Source organism: Convolutriloba macropyga, chromosome 12 (genome assembly GCF_964194025.1).
Source record: "Convolutriloba macropyga chromosome 12, txConMacr16.3, whole genome shotgun sequence".
Lineage (NCBI taxonomy): Eukaryota > Metazoa > Xenacoelomorpha > Acoela > Convolutidae > Convolutriloba > Convolutriloba macropyga.
The window spans coordinates 40,302,994-40,319,006 of NC_134479.1; the positions used below are offsets into that span (position 1 = coordinate 40,302,994).

The 16,013-nt window shown below is 33.9% G+C and overlaps 2 protein-coding genes across 11 annotated transcripts in view; both read left to right on the forward strand.

Annotated features, from left to right (window-relative positions):
- Positions 1–16,013, forward strand: part of LOC142350235 (uncharacterized) — a 131,003-nt gene that overhangs the window by 65,942 nt on the left and 49,048 nt on the right. For all 10 annotated transcript variants that reach the window (XM_075402002.1, XM_075401998.1, XM_075402006.1 and 7 more), the window contains exons 2-5: positions 103–1,368; positions 2,262–2,341; positions 2,812–2,939; positions 6,526–6,634. In XM_075402002.1, the coding sequence (XP_075258117.1) occupies positions 1,131–1,368; positions 2,262–2,341; positions 2,812–2,939; positions 6,526–6,634 (555 nt within the window). In that variant the 5' untranslated portion in view covers positions 103–1,130. The remainder of the gene's footprint in view (positions 1–102; positions 1,369–2,261; positions 2,342–2,811; positions 2,940–6,525; positions 6,635–16,013) is intronic.
- Positions 12,068–16,013, forward strand: part of LOC142350238 (potassium voltage-gated channel protein Shaw-like) — a 22,300-nt gene continuing 18,354 nt past the window's right edge. Inside the window, exon 1 of the mRNA XM_075402009.1 lies at positions 12,068–13,280. Within this exon, the coding sequence (XP_075258124.1) occupies positions 13,215–13,280 (66 nt within the window). The 5' untranslated portion in view covers positions 12,068–13,214. The remainder of the gene's footprint in view (positions 13,281–16,013) is intronic.

The following is a 16,013-nucleotide window of genomic DNA, read 5'->3' on the forward strand; positions in this document are numbered from 1 at the left end:
TAAATGATTGATAGCACGTTCAGATTTTGATTTTATAGTTTGTTGTAACATAAAATTTAATTTATATATTCAACTTCTGATGTTTATTTTGATTTGTTTCAGCTGAATATTCACCGCTGCTGATACGATGCTGTAAAAGAATTGAATCAACTTACGTGACATTGTACCACACTATAAATTACTCCTGCCATAATTTCAACAAATAATCAAAAACTGAGCTTATCAAATTTCATGTGTCCTTATTTATTAATGAGTTATTGAGACTTAAGCAGTTTATAAACTGCTAGTTATAACATTGCGGTTATTGCAAACTTTCCCTGAAAGCAGTTACTCCTCTTGTTTCTAAATGTTTTTGTTACGAGCATCAGACAGACATTCAAAATTGGTAACAGACATTCAAAATTGGTAACAGACATTCAAAATTGGTAATTAAAAACTCCGAAAATGATACTGCTTTTTCAATTCTTCGAACAGCCGTTTTTAAATTTCTTGCGTCATTATTTTGAAAACTGGAAATGATGAACGCCAACTGGCAGTAATGGTTTTAGACTCAAGCTATGACGAGAAACAATCCAAGATACCTGTCGTTCTTTGCAAATTACAAAGTACAATTTCGACAACTGTCCCAAACTAGCAAAAACTCACATTCCCCTTCACTTTTATCGCATTCGTTATATTCAAATAAAAAGGGTTACAAAATCCTTTAAAATTTTACCTCCCGCGCTTCCACCAAGTAAAAAAAAACAATAAAGTCTAAACAAAAAATATAGTCAGAATTATATCCCAAATTTGACCTAATCGTGGCTACCTATATTTATATATTCTGAGAATATTTATTTATTCGAGGAAAGTACGAAAGATCTATAACCGCTCGAAGTTTTTGGTCTAATCTATTGCAATCAAGAGGCATAACTTCTGTCCAATTTTTTTGAAAAAAAGTGTTAAATATCAATCCAAGTAACAAATTAATGCTGTAGCGATTATTACACTGCTACCAAATAAATTGGAAAACGTTAAACACTGTTATCAGTTATAACTTCTCGGCTACTAAATTTCCATCGAAATATTTGGAGCAGTTTGAACCCAATTATTAATTATAACTTGCCGGTTATTACACTTCCATTACCACTATGAACATGGTTCAAGAAGAACTCCAGTTGAAATCTGAGGAACAGCGAGAGAGTCGAGTCATTCTCAACGTCGGTGGAGTCCGACACGAAACTCAGAAGGCGACCTTGAAGAAGATCCCGGCCACTCGCCTGTCCAAACTGACCGAGGCTCTCATCAATTATGACCCGGTTACCGGCGAGTATTTCTTCGACCGACATCCTGGCGTTTTTGCGCAAGTTCTCAATTATTACAGAACAGGTTAGTTAAGAAGTGTTTATCTTCGGGTTGGTCGTTTCGATCTGTTGTCCGGTCACCCTTCGGGTTCACTGTACCACTCAGCCGTAGAAATTGGGCTACCATTGATTGTCAACATTTTTTTGTTCCAAACCAGCAACATTGAAAATGAAATTTTGTACCGGCCGGACTGCTTTGCTAAATCTGTTTAGTTCACTCGATTTCTCTCCGAAGATAAAAAGACGTACCCTTCTTAAGAAATCTTTTAAAAAATTGAATCAACTTTTGAAAAACTGATTCGACGAAAAATGATGTGGATTCTAGTAATGCGTGTGGAATCGTTTTTATTACAATTATCAATATCAGCTCTAATCTCGAATAATTAGGATGAGTGACGTACATTTTAAATGCAAAATCAACTACACCAATTTAAGATTGCTTGTAAAAATCATTTTTTCCCTCAGTGTTGTCATTCGTGATCTCAGTGTTGTGATTTTTTCATAGCTTCAGCTTTTTTGGCTAAAGGAAGCTGAACTCATACAGGGGTGTCTTGATTCTTTTCACCCCTATTCTTTTATCACCCTATATTTTAACCCCTTCATCGCTTAATCCCGCAATAATTTAACTCCTGCATTGTTGAATTACATGGGGTGTATAGGGTTATAGGGGGTTAAATAAAGAAAAAGAAGTAGAGCCAATACAGGTGCTCTAGTGTTTCATAGCAACCAGTCTGCGATGTTTTCGACAAAAGATATAATTTTTAATGCTTAATCTCGCAAAACAAAATCGATCAACATCGGACAAATTGATCCCAAACGGGGGGGGGGGGGCGTTGTGGCTTATAACGCCATTAGGGTTTTCTATCCACTTGGTTTCCCATTTTTTCTCAGCGTACATCGAAACATTTATGTGCCTAGGTAAACTGCATTACCCCACAGATGTATGTGGCCCCCTGTTTGAAGAAGAACTGGCTTTTTGGGGCTTAGACTCAAATCAGGTAATATTTGCAAGAACAAAAATTTTTACAGGCTGGTTGAAAAAGTAGTTCAATTGGTCATCAAATTCATGGAATTATACATTTACTCTATGACACTTTATCATATGTGAAATTTTAATGAGTTTGTTACAATTCATTGTTTTTAACATTTATTACAATTAATTACAATTTATTGAATAGATCTCAAAAAAAAACAAATTATAGGCGAAAAATTTTCAAAAGTATCAGCTTCACCGTGTTAAAGCTAGTTTCAATTGAGGTCAGATAAACTTTTTTGCCGATTATCAGTATTGCTCTTCGCTTATTATAATAGGTGTCTGGAAAATCAGGCTAAAATTTAGCAAATGTTTTAAATTTCAGCATCCAATATGTCTGCATAGAATTTTGAGCTATTGAAGTCGTCCCTTCTTTCGTCACGGAAAATGTTTTTTCAGTATTTCAGTCATGGTGTTTTTGAATTTTGAATTTAGGTGGAACCTTGTTGCTGGATGACTTATGTGAGACACAGAAATACTGAAGAGACCTTAGGCATCTTGGAGTCACTCGAAATTGATGGTCACGAGGACGGAGAGGAAAACGAAGAAAAGTTGTTCGAAAGGTAGAGTCGATATTTTTCATTGATCTAAACCTTCGTGAGTGGGTTATTAGGTCACTAAAATCAGCTGCTTGGCTATTCTGTAATGGCATTTTGCCCGGTGGATATCCTTTGTGCAGAGAACGTATCTTGTATCTTTGGTCTCCCACAAACCTTAAAGAATCGCTCTGAAGAGGATTAATGCTGACAACAGTTCTGAAGGTCTGTCAGTTGCCTTTAACAAATTACCGCAGTCATTGTCTGTAGTCGCTATCCGAAGAGCGGCAATGATGCTCCTAGTTAGAGTCTCGTGACATTCATAATTTTGTTAACGAAACTCACCCAATTAGAGGATGGCATTAAATTTGTCTACATTGAGCATTGAAAAATGCGCTGAAACTTTAACGTGTTCAAAATTTAAGGAAAAAATTTATGGTTCAAAGAGTGGTTTTTTCATATATTGTGCGTGCACTTTTAAATGGTTTGTGTTTTATATATTTGGGCGCCCTGATTTTTAGTAATGTGATCCGGTTAATATCATTTTAAAAATTTTTTAAAATATATATTTTAAAAAATTTTTAAAATATATATTTTAAAAATTATATATTTTAAAAATTTTTAAAGCTGCACCACCTAGCTATTTTTATTGACACCAAATTCTCCGTATAGGATCTTGTTTTTCTAGGCCCTCCGTTGTAACATCTGGTGTCCCACAAGGAAGTGTCCTTGGACCACTTCTGTTTATCTTGTACATGAACGATCTTGTTGACCATGTGCAAAACTCCCATGTTTACTTATATGCCGACGACCTAAAGCTGCTATGCGTTGATTGTTTCGAAGGTCTGCAATGTGACATCAATGGTATTTATGAATGGTCACGCAAAAATCAATTTGAATTTCATCCAGAAAAGTGTAAAGCGATGAACTTTAAATGCAGCCAGTCTCCCTTATTTCTAGGAGAAGCGGAAATTCTTTTCAATAGAGAGATTATGGATTTGGGAATGCTAGTTACTGAAGATCTCTGTTGGACAACACATGTTAAGACGAAACTTGCGAAATGTAATAAAATTTATAATTTTTTGAAAAGAAGCATACCGTTTCAAGTTTCTATTCTCCGCAAGAAAACGTTGTACCAAACTATGATTTTATCTGTGCTACTCTACTGCTCCCAAGCTTGGTGTGTTACAACTGGTATTTTGTAAGTGTTAGAAAAGTTTCAGCACAAAGTGTTGCGCTGGGTTATTAGGTCTGAGGATTACAACGAGACACTTTCAAAACTAAATTTGTATCCAATTTGCTATCAAATTGCGCGAGCTGACCTTGTTCTACTATGGAAAACTTGGCATGGAACAATGGAGAGTGACTTAAAGCTACATGTCAATAGTACGACACTCAGCTCCCGAGGATCAGTCAAAACCTCTTTTGAACACCCGTTGAACAAAAAATTCAAAACTGACAACTGTTTTCTTAGTCGAACTATCCACTCCGCCAATTACTTAATTTCTATCAACGTCATTGACTTTAGGTCATCTTTCAATATTTTTTGTAAGAATTTAGATAATTTTCTCATAGCCAAAACACTTTCTTTTAATTACTATCGGCCATGTACATTTTTTCTTAAATGTCGCTGTGTGGACTGCAGATCTTAATTTGCTACTGTGCTTTGTTAATTTGTACTGTCATGTCTTTCTTTTACTATGTATTCCTCTTGTTGGAATTTAAGTCTTTTAATACTACTACTACTACTACTACTACTACTACTACTACTACTACTACTTTAAAGCAAGTTGATACTTCTTAACACATTTTTTGTGCTAATTGTTCAATTTTTTTATTGAGGTTAATAACTGTACTCTGTGATATGTTTTGAGTTACGCATTAATCGATTCTATTAATTTCAATTCTAGTCTTTTGTTTTATTTTGTGTGGCATTTGTTGTAAACTTTTACTTATCACAAACTACATTTCCTGTCCTAACTACTATACAAATTTTTACTCGGATTTTTTTGTTGTATTTATGTTTTTATTTATTCAATATAAAAACTGCTAGAAAATATATAAAAGCGTCAGTGCGAATAAAGACGATCTAATAAAAAAATGTAACAAAATCATTTTTTTTTTCGTTCTTAGCTGAGTGACACAAATGATCTTCATTTTCTTTGTACTTGAAGCTGTTGGCCCTAGCACCTCGAATTTTTTTTACCACTCCCGTCTCATAACCCGCACATGTCCTGAAATTAGAAGTTTTATTTTACCAAGAAACAGGCTATTGGAGGCAATATGGTCAATTTTTAGCTTCGTTAGATTTTATATATGTTTACGTCTTACTGTTCATGAGTTGTCATTTGTCTATAAGATTACCTCGTGTTTTCTTTTTTTTTAAATTTGCCAGTGCTGTCGAATTTAAAATCGCAATATCACTTTGTTCCATTGAAAGCTTTAACTCATTGCACTGTTAACAACTGACTGTGCAATTGGGAATTCTGTATCAGTATTTTTAAGTTGTTGTTCTCTCGGTAGGCTTCTGAGCAGCAAAATTTGCGCAAATGACAGACAAATTTTTAAAGTCGAATGCAAAAAATCTAATTGCGTTCTTTTACCTTAAACATTTTTATAACTTTCCTCCTGATTTGAAGTACAGTCGTAATTGAAAACCTAGAATTACCGATGATTACATCTTTTTGACCCAAACTTTGACAAGAAAATTTTGCGTTGATAAGATTAGCATGTGATGTGATCCACGCTGCTTCAGATGTATCATTGCTATTGGTCACGGAATTAGTCGAAACAATAGCAATTTCTGGTAATGATAAGTTTTTTGTTAAAAGAGTTTCGTCCTTAAATATTATAGTATCTTGGTTTTCAACGTTTTTCTTTTAATACTTGAACTTATTAACCATAAGTAACTGACGATTTCCTTCCGTTTCCTACGTTCAACTTATCTTGTTGCTTCGTGCATATATAATATCCGTACCACCAACCCAATATGTTTTTTTGGTACACAATCAATCTGTGGCTAAGTATTGATACATAATCGGCAGTGGACGGGCAAAAATGAACATAAGTCAAGATTGATCTTTGCAAAAAGTAGTTTGATATGTAATTGTTTCAAAGCTTATGGTGTCAGGTTGACACTTTCACTTTTTTGTGTGATAACAGACAAAAATGGTTGTCAGATTCTAGTTAAGTGCTAAAAAAACTTTAAAAAGTGCTGCATATTGAACGCGAGAGAATTTACTTGTGACCCATTACTTGTTCTCGTTACATTTTCTGACCATATTTAATTTTAAAAGAAAATAATGATTGTTGAATGTTGAGAAAAATTGTATATTTTGTTTTTTAAGCGGGGTAAGTCATTACAAAGGAGGCGATTTTTATTCTTATAATATAGAATACGCATCCGCGTATTCAAAATTATTCTAAATTTACTTAGCAGAGCACGGAACCTCTAATCTTGATTTGAAATGTAGTGTAAAAATTATAATGTAAATATTTTTTTGACTTGTTATCGTTGACCAGCTGGTTATAATTGTGATTTACTTGTTCGAAATAAAATCACATTGAAGTTATTTTTATTGTTTAATCTAAAAGCGAAGTATTTTTTGTTCAGGTTTGGCATTTCGGACCATCAGAAGAAGATGGGAATCAACAAGAGACTGAGACTGCAGATGGATCTCTGGAAACTGTTCGATGACCCTCACTCTTCAAAGTGGGCTAAGGTCAGTTTTGAAATAATTCCTCAAGTCGCAACTAGAGTTGATATCGAAAAGTATCTGTTGATATCTGTTGAAAAGTATCGTTGATATCTGTTGATATCGAAAAGATCTGTTAAAAAATTTTGATCAACAATAAATTTTGTTGGTTCAAAACTGTACCTTCACTGTTATAAACAAAGGATTTTTGCATGTAAAATTTACATTAAAATACACTTCTGATTGCGTAATTTGAATGTGTTTTCTTATTCTGATCAGAATTTAAGTGTTTTCTTTTTTTTAAGTAACGCGACCTACTTTATGATTTATAAGACCTTTCAACACATTTTTGTCGAGATGCTATTTCGCCTCGTAACAGACCTCTGATAATATTTTTTTATCAAGACTTTGATAATATTTTTTTATCAAGACTCTGAAGTAAACAATTTTATCATGAGATTTTCTTCTATTTTTAGTCGACTGATTCATTGATGCTTTTAATTTAGCTCATACATCTAAATTTGATTTAAAAATGGCAAATCTGATTTCTTTAACTTTAACGGCTCAAATATTAATAATAATCGTGGAAAATTGATAACAATCATTATAAAACTCTGATCACTGCTGCCAAATTTTTATGAAAATTAGTGACTTGATACTTAATTTGGGACGCTATAACCACGAATCAATTTACTTTTGACGTCCTTGAAGTGCATATGGTTTTTTCTTTTTTTTGTAAGATAATAAATGCGTGCAAATATTTAAATGGGATTTGAAAACCGTAGCTTATTTTATCATCTACAATTTATGCGTCCCGGCGGCTATAGCGTCACGTTATGTGATAAAGCATTGTCTTACACTGTCTGTTTGAGCGCGTGCCTTTATCAAGAATTCATCCCGGTTATCTTGGGCTTAAGATCATTAATGTCATGTGAAATGACACCACGTTCAGCTATACTTTGAACAAACATCTACGTGGTGCTAGGAACATTGGCCGACAGGGAAAATAGCCGACTAGGAAAATTGAGAAGTTTAGCCGACAACTTAATTCTGATTTGTCGACAACTTTGGTCAAGATCAGTTTGGTCAAGTTTGGTCAAGATCGCTAGATATTGCTAGTTCGTCCAAGCATTACAAATGTTTTGCGGTTTGGTTGATGACTTTATTTCTCAACTTTATTTGTCGGCTAAACCCCCAGTCGGCCATTTAACGATCGCCCATCTATGTACATCCTGCTCCTCTTATTGGGGCAATTAATGTTCAAGCAGCCGAGCGCTCATTCAGCCGACAATATAGATAACTAAACTGTCCTCTGATTTCCTTTTCTTCATCTTTTCTGAAACATTTTTGCTATTTCATGTGGAACGAAGTTTGAAAGTAAATTTCAGTTAAAACCGGAAAAATTTGTATCAAATGTAACTAAGAGAATGTAATTATATATTTTTTAGCTCCGTAGAATTAAACTGTACTTGCCGTTCCACAATTATAGTTATATCTTTGCTAGTGTTTTTCAAACATGTTTTTTATTTTAGATGCAAAAGCTTTCTTCCAGCCGATGAGTTGCACTTGAAAAAAATTTATTTTTCAAAATTTCAATAGTTTGCAAAATTTTATCGGTCAGCTAATCAATAACTTTGCTCCTCAAGTTGGCATTGCTTTGTTTTTCGTCCTTTTGGAATTTTTCCGCTTTAATTTCACAAAAATTTTGTTTATCCTGTTTTTCCTCAATTTTCTCTCTTTAAATCATCAGTTGTTCATTTCCCCAGGAAACATTTGTTCACAACTTTGACAAGCGCTTCATGCTTCGTTCTCATTATTCCAATGTTTTCCTCAACATGAGATTTTTAAAGGGGAGGGGAGTTTGTGGGGAACGAATGACAATTCTGACACTAAACTGACAGGTTGTAGGGAAAACCAGGGAAAAACTAGGAAACAAAATGATGGGATAATTTATAATAGTTGTTTTGTTTTAATAAGCCTCTTGTTTATTGTCTGTAATGATGATAAATAGGCCTTCAAAATGCTTGTTTGCTCAATGCAGGCATTAATTTGGTTTTCAAAGAAAATAATTTATACTTTCGAAGACCAAAAATGAGTTTTGCTTGCGTTTTTATAGTCATGATAAATAAAAATTTGCAAGCAATAGGGGCTCAGAAAAGTTTTATGGGACAATTTTATTACTAATTTAGATCTTCTGCAAATCAATAAATTTCATTTGATGTTTTCTAAATGGCATTGATTTTTCTGCACTAAAAGTTTCTGCTTTCTTGGCAAAATTTTTACAAAAATTGTCTAAAAATCCTGAGTTAAAATTTGACCGGAAAAGGTATGAATTTTTAGTATTTTTCAGTCGTGGTAGTTGCAGAAATTCAGCTGCAGAAAATATACAACTACTGCTTATTAAATTTTAACATTGTCAAAACATGCAAATTTCTACTTCAATCTTATGAATTATAAACCAGCGCAGTTTTAATAATTAATCTGGAAAAATTTGATCATGTATTGTATGTACTGACTGTTTGCAGTTTGAAGCTGAGTAAACAAATAAACATTCTCAGTCTAAACAACGAGACACCTTATAGCCAAAATCGTTGTGGGTTGTATAAATTCGGATGCTTTGAGACAATTATTGTCAGAATTTTTTTCCACAACTTTTAGTACGAAGCAAAAGAATGGAAAGTCTAATGTTGCAAGTTATCTAAAATGCTCATCATTGTATATTCACTGGTTTGACTGTTCTTCCATTATAGTTTGATAAAACGTTCTTGGTGAGCATTGACTATAAAAATCTATAATGCTTGTCGATAAATAACATGTTTAAAAAAAGTTGTGTGTTTTAAACATGTTTAAAACATGTTTAAAAGTTAAAAAACATAAAATTGATGTTCAAAAATTGACATCTCAGATCTAATATGTGCCATAAAGCTAAGAGCAAAAATTTTTCTCTTCCATAAGTTGCTGTTCTAAAACGATTGTAAGAGAATATCTTGTTTGAAGGTAATTTGCATTGAATTCCTTAAGAACAGATTTCATTTTACCTAAGCGTAGGGAACATAGGGACGTCTGAACGAACGTAAGCTAATTAGGTAGGAGTTCTGCTCACGGTGAAGTCGAGGGCAAAAAAGCAGTAATTTTTAAGAAAAACGGTATAATAAAGTCCCACTTTGAATCAGCTGCGTCGAAAGGTTTCCTATTTTTATCTTAATTCCGAAAGCTCATATCATTCAAAATCTTGACGTCGTGAAATTTATCGTTAAGCCTTAGAGGATTGGTAGATTTTATATTTGGTGGATTGAATAATAGGAGGTTAAACTGAAAAACAGATTTGGAAAGATTTCTTTTATACTTTTGTAATTAGTCTTAAGGAGCATTGTAAAATACTCTATCGAATAAACCATAATATTTTTTTTCAGGCGTGGAATGTCAACTTTTTTAATGCTGTAAATAGTTTATAGTTGTTTGGAAAACCAAAAAAATTATGCCTGTAACTGATCATTATGCTGAAACAAAAGTTTCCAGTAGTTTTTGTTTCGAATAAGCCTCCTACTTTTTTGTTGGTATGGATATGTCCCATCAGATACTAGGAAAAAAGTCTGTATGTAATAAGTAAGAAACAATTGAATTTCGGTAAGAAACAATTGAACTTTAAACATGTCAATTTTGCTTTGGTTTGGGTGCTTTTATTGTCAACATTAACAACAGTATTATCAGCTTTGTGGTCTTGACCAGTTTTTTTGGCGTGAAGTTTAAACCGGTCGGTTTTTGTTCTTACTGTATGGTGTCATTAAACGTTTCCATAAACAATACATTAATTTTTCAATCCAAAAATTGCATTTGCGTTCTCACATATCGAAACCAATGTTTCAATTTAAGAAAAGAATTGACGCCTATTTTTTAACTTAAGCGTTTTGATAGCAATCCGCTGATGAGTTATGCATAAGCCTTGGATGAATAAGTCAAAAAAATGGGTGTCTCTTTTCCCTGGAAAATGAAACATTGGCTTTGATATGTGCTGAATAGTTTGTTTCCAACGACCATAAGTTACTGCTGAGCAGTTTTTAGGAAATCATTTTACAAAAATGGAATGAACATGTAGCTCAATCTATTACACCAATTGAAAATATGTCCTAAACATACTTGACGGGCATATAAAGTTGCAATGCGCTGCCCTTGCTCTAAATGACTCATTTAAATTTTTGTGTAATTCTGAAACTGGTTCTATAATGCATGACAAGTCTCGATAAGACATGAGATCATGGAAGTTTAAAATTCTGATCTTATTGGGGCAAAGTTTTTAAGGAATGCAAAATTTGTCGCAAAATAAGTTTATGCTACTAAACTCAATCATTCGTATACGAATTTTTTATTGGCAAAAATTATTCTCTTAATTTGTTTTCAAGATGAGGCAATGTCTTGAAACAATTTTTGCGAGTATTTCAGGAGAAAACGCGTATTTCGCTAGATCTTTTGAGAGATGTTGCCAGACAAACATTGAAGATAAAGTTTTCAAGATTACAGCTCAAGATATTTCTGTTTATCGCCGTCAACATTTTCATGTTTTTATATCCAGATGTATTTCGACTTAAACACACCTTTTCTCTAATAGTGTTTTATAGCCTAATAAGAAGGCGGGACTAACAGTTCATTTCGGTAACCTACATTTATTTTAAAATGTTTTTTTTACAATTGATATGGAATACCATCATTTTTGGAAAACGAAATATTGTTTGGTATATATGACGGTTGGTTGGACGGGGAGGGGAAGTTCTAGGCCTTCATAATTAAGGTGTGCTGATAAAAGTAGTTTGATAAGACTTTTGCAAGGTAATCGTTGCACACCAATTATGGTTGTTAACAAACTAATAAAAAAAGATAAGAGCTAACCAATCACAGCTGTTCTTTGTGGTAGCTGGCGTTATTATGAGAAGAGTCGCCACCAGATTTTCCAACCAGAGAAAGAATTAATTAGTTTCTCCAAGTACTCAATACAATCAAACTTTGACAAATATCAATCTAAAAAGAGACTCGGGGGGGGGGGCAGACAACGGGACAAATTGTTCTCAGCACTTTGCCCTTTAAAACGTCAAATATGAGATTATTGTAAGGTTAAATGAATACGACAAGGAAATACATTAAAAAGTTTATTTTTCTCCATTTCCAGGTTAATTACGGAAAATTTGTTTTTGATGTCAACTTTTTGTCATTCATTCTGTCATAAATGTTCATAATCTAATCTTTATTTTTAATTGCTCTTGAACAAAGTTCATAGCAATTATTGTAAACGTGTTGGTCTTTTTTTGCAAATTTTTAGCTTGATCATTTTGCGCTTTTCGTCTAGAACATTCTTTAACTTCTCAAGTGACTTTTTCGCGCTTTCGTTCTTCATTTTTGAGTGATCTCTATTGCTCTCGCTCCGAAGTAAAATTTGTTGCTACTATAAAGTCGGTTGCAGCACAGAAAAATAAGGGCCAAATAGCACAGTGCCTATGGTTATGAACCGTGGGGTCAATGGTTTGGGTCCAGGTGGGTCCAAATGGTTGTCCACCCACCTGTCGTTCGAGAGCAATTCTTCCGACATTTGTCGGGTTTATGTTCTGGTAAACAAAACTTGAGTGGCATTGTTTTCTTGCAACGATATATGCCCTTCCTATTATGAGAGTTTTTAATTACAGGAATTTGGTCAATCAATTTGGCGGTAGAGTGAAAATTGTGTCTCAAAATTTTTGCTGATTTTTTCTAGAATGAGACCCAAGCCATTACATTAAATGTTTGGCCTACAATTAAAGTCACTTCAATGTTTTCACTTGAATTTAATTAAATTGGGCGTCTAGAACTCTAAATTTGAAAACATTTGTGTTTAATCCTAAAGCGTGACTTTGACAGGCGGGGCACAGAGTTAGACTAATGATTTTTCTCAATGTCAAATTTATTTTTTTAACATATTGCCCTGAAATGTATCAATTTAATTTCAATGATATTATTGGCCATATTCTTAGAATTAATAAGGTAACGTGCTGCGAACCTTCCTCGTAAAAATGACTTTATTAAAAGAAATAGCACTCAACCCATGCTATTATCAGCCGGTACTATCATATTTTTTAGGTAAAATTTGTTTGATGCCTTCATTTCTGGTGCTGGAAAAGTTTCAGCTAGGAAGGTTTTTTTAAGAGAAGACTGATTGTCAATTGTTAAATTGCGGATAACCGTTAGTTAGATCCACCTTACTGCGAGTTAGGTGAATCTTAACCTTAACTTAACTTAATATAAATTTATTGAAGTTTATACGTAAACTTTATATTGACTCAAGTTTACCTTACCTCATCTGAAGTAAATTTACCCTAACTATTTTTGGTGTGATGTTTCGTATCTTGTATGTATTGCTGTGTCTTTCTAAATGTACGACGCGATATCTGAACCTTAGTCATAAATAGCCGCAATCCAGCTGTAGATTTTCCTACATACTGTCACGTGGTCAGCAGCGTTTGGCGCCCAATTTTACCCAGTCTTATGTGAGCTAGAAGCAGTCTAGCCGAATCGACTCGTGTTGTGTCGTTTCGTGTCGTGAAGTCGATTCTTTACACGAGAAATACAAGACCGCCGAGCAGCAATGCGAAAGCAGCAACCGCGTGAAAGCAGCGACCTCTACCAGGAGCAACCGCTGACCTTCGAAAAGGTGAGTTCACTTTCAAGATTTTTAGCTCTTGTTTTTCCTTAAATTTGAGCGCAGATTTTATTAAAAATGCGGCCGAAACTGAAGTATAGTATAGTTAGAATGCAAAAATGTCCGAGCAACTGTCATCATTGGAGCATATCACATTTTGGGTAAGAGTTTCTAAACAGGTTTGAAGGCAAAGCTGCTTTGATCCTCATCAAATGATGAGCGTTTTATTTACTAGTTTAGCTCTGCTTGCTTACAAGGAGGGATTTGCTGTTCCCTGTTTATGGTTGTTTATCTGGCTCCCGCTTTATTCACCAATTAATTGGAGCTGGGTTACGCTGCTAAAAGAGTAAACAGGTAACAGGAAATTAAGCACTTCCCTTCCGAATTCCCACTTTAATCCCAGCATTACATATCTTACTACCTCAGAACCCAATCTAGATTGCATCGCGCAAATCGACCCTGTAAATAACCTGCTGTAAAAATGGGAGAATTGAGAAAAAGTGTAAAATTGACTGGTGAACTCTTGAACCTAATTTAAATCTCATTTAACCCCGTGAACCTAAACATGATTTACATTGATAAGAAACATACCAGAAATCTTGCTGAGATCTTAACATGGTACTTACCGCGAAAATATCAAGATTTATACGAACTTGCAAGATCTTTGCATGGGTATCAAGAAAAAAGATCTTTGCAAGATAACCAAGAAAGATTAACTTTATATTAACAATAAATTGTTTCCAGAAGTCAATAGAAAAAAATATTAATTATGTGTATTTACATCGAGACAATTATGTGTATTTACATCGAGGCCATGAAGGCCTGTTTTCAAGTGTCTCAAGCGGAAGAGAAATGACTATGGTAGTAGCTGACAAGAAAAACAGGCAAATTACCGCTGTCCATAAATTACAGAATCAGTTAGATATTATTAAACTTAGATAGTAACTCACAATTGTCTATGATGCAATTATCAAGGAATTTATGGCAGAAATCTTATGACATGGCAAAGTATACCAAGTTAGATATAGATACCTAAATATACCCAGGCTAAGATTTACCATGAAATGTTGGTATTTCATGTTCTTGGCAAGATGTTTCAAGTTTTGCAAGAAATGTCCAGATCATGCATATCTTATCAAGGTGTATCAAGTTTCGATTCACTGGGAAGTTACAGTCAAATCTTCAATTCTCCCTATACTGATGACTTACGTACAAAAATGTGATTCGATTGTTTAGTATTGCTGAAGTGTGGCTTGCGTGGAAAATGATGTAAGAAATCAAGAACTGCTTCAAGTTGCTATTTTGTCTAAATTATAAGATACGTTAGGTTTAGGAAAAAAACCTCTCGGAAAATAACTCCCAGTCTGCTTGTCATATGAAATACCCCCCATGCTAACATTGAGTTTCGGTCGTCATTTGATCGATTATGAGAATGTCATATCAAGTCGCAGGCGCCGCTTAGGCGTGACCATGGCTCACAAGAAATGGCCAAATGCACAGCTCTTTAACAATCAAGTGAGGGTTTATTTCCGTTGGTTTTATATTTGGGGGTTATTTTCCTTAAAAAAATTAGGTGGGAATTATTTTCTTGGTTTTTTCTCCGAAACCGGATAAACTCTACCCAATGAACGTAAGGATGAGCATTTCAACAGAACTCTCAACTTTCTTTGATAAGTTAAAGAGCGCTTCGGTTGAGTAAATGGCTGCTAGTAAAACAGATAATTTAGAGTTTGATTTACTTTGTCTGGTCTATCATAGTTGATCGGTACAGTTTTAGCAGAACAACAAATATAAAATGATAGTAGTTCCTGAAAATGAGAGCCCTTCAATGCCCCCAAGCAAAATAATTTTTTTTGTTTCTCTGTAGAACACAATTTGTATTAAAGTCTGATAGTACAATCCTGACTTTATTTTCAGAAATAAGATTTATTTCTAGTAAAAAGATGAAAATTTTGATGCAACAAGTTAACTGTGTGTCAATCTTTTCTACCGTAGACATGCTTGTCCAAATTTGGTGGGACAAAATTGATTTCAAAATTTTCCTTCAGTTGTAAATGTGACCTCAAATATTTTTTCGTATCTGCCAAAAGAGTTGATGCACTAAATTTCAAGAAATTAAATTGATCTAAAGTTTAGTATACTTGTGATTTTTAAGCAAAACTAGAATTCTAGGAGTACAGAAAAACGAAAGTGTGTTAGAGCTGTATATAGTTTTCTTCTCACTATTTGTCGTTTGTCACATTACGTTGCAAACTGCAGACTTGCTGTAGTGAAATTACTTGAATTTGTAACTGTTGTCCACGATTGCTCTTAACAACTTGTCAATTAGAAATTAATCAAAGAAATCCAAATTGCAATGCAATTAACTGCATGGAAGATTTTTTGAATACTAGTTGAGGATTGAGAAGACGCATTGCAATTTAGCACGAGAAAAGATGCATCGAAAAGATGTCTCTTGATAAAGTTTCGTTTTCAAATTGTAATTAATAAAGAAAAATTTGGAACTGATCTTAAGGCTGATTTTTGCCACTGTTGTCCACAAAAGCAAAAGCCTCAAAATTACGTAAAGCGCCACAGAGAACCATTTGCAACGTAATAAAACTGGTTTTTGTTAAATCGGTTGCTCTTGAAACTTCTTTTGAAGTAAAGTTGTACATGGTGAAAGGGGAGCTTTGAGTCCAAATTTGATCAACATTGAAACGAAAAAAGCAATTCTTTCATTTGGTCTTTGTTTTCCGCTATGAG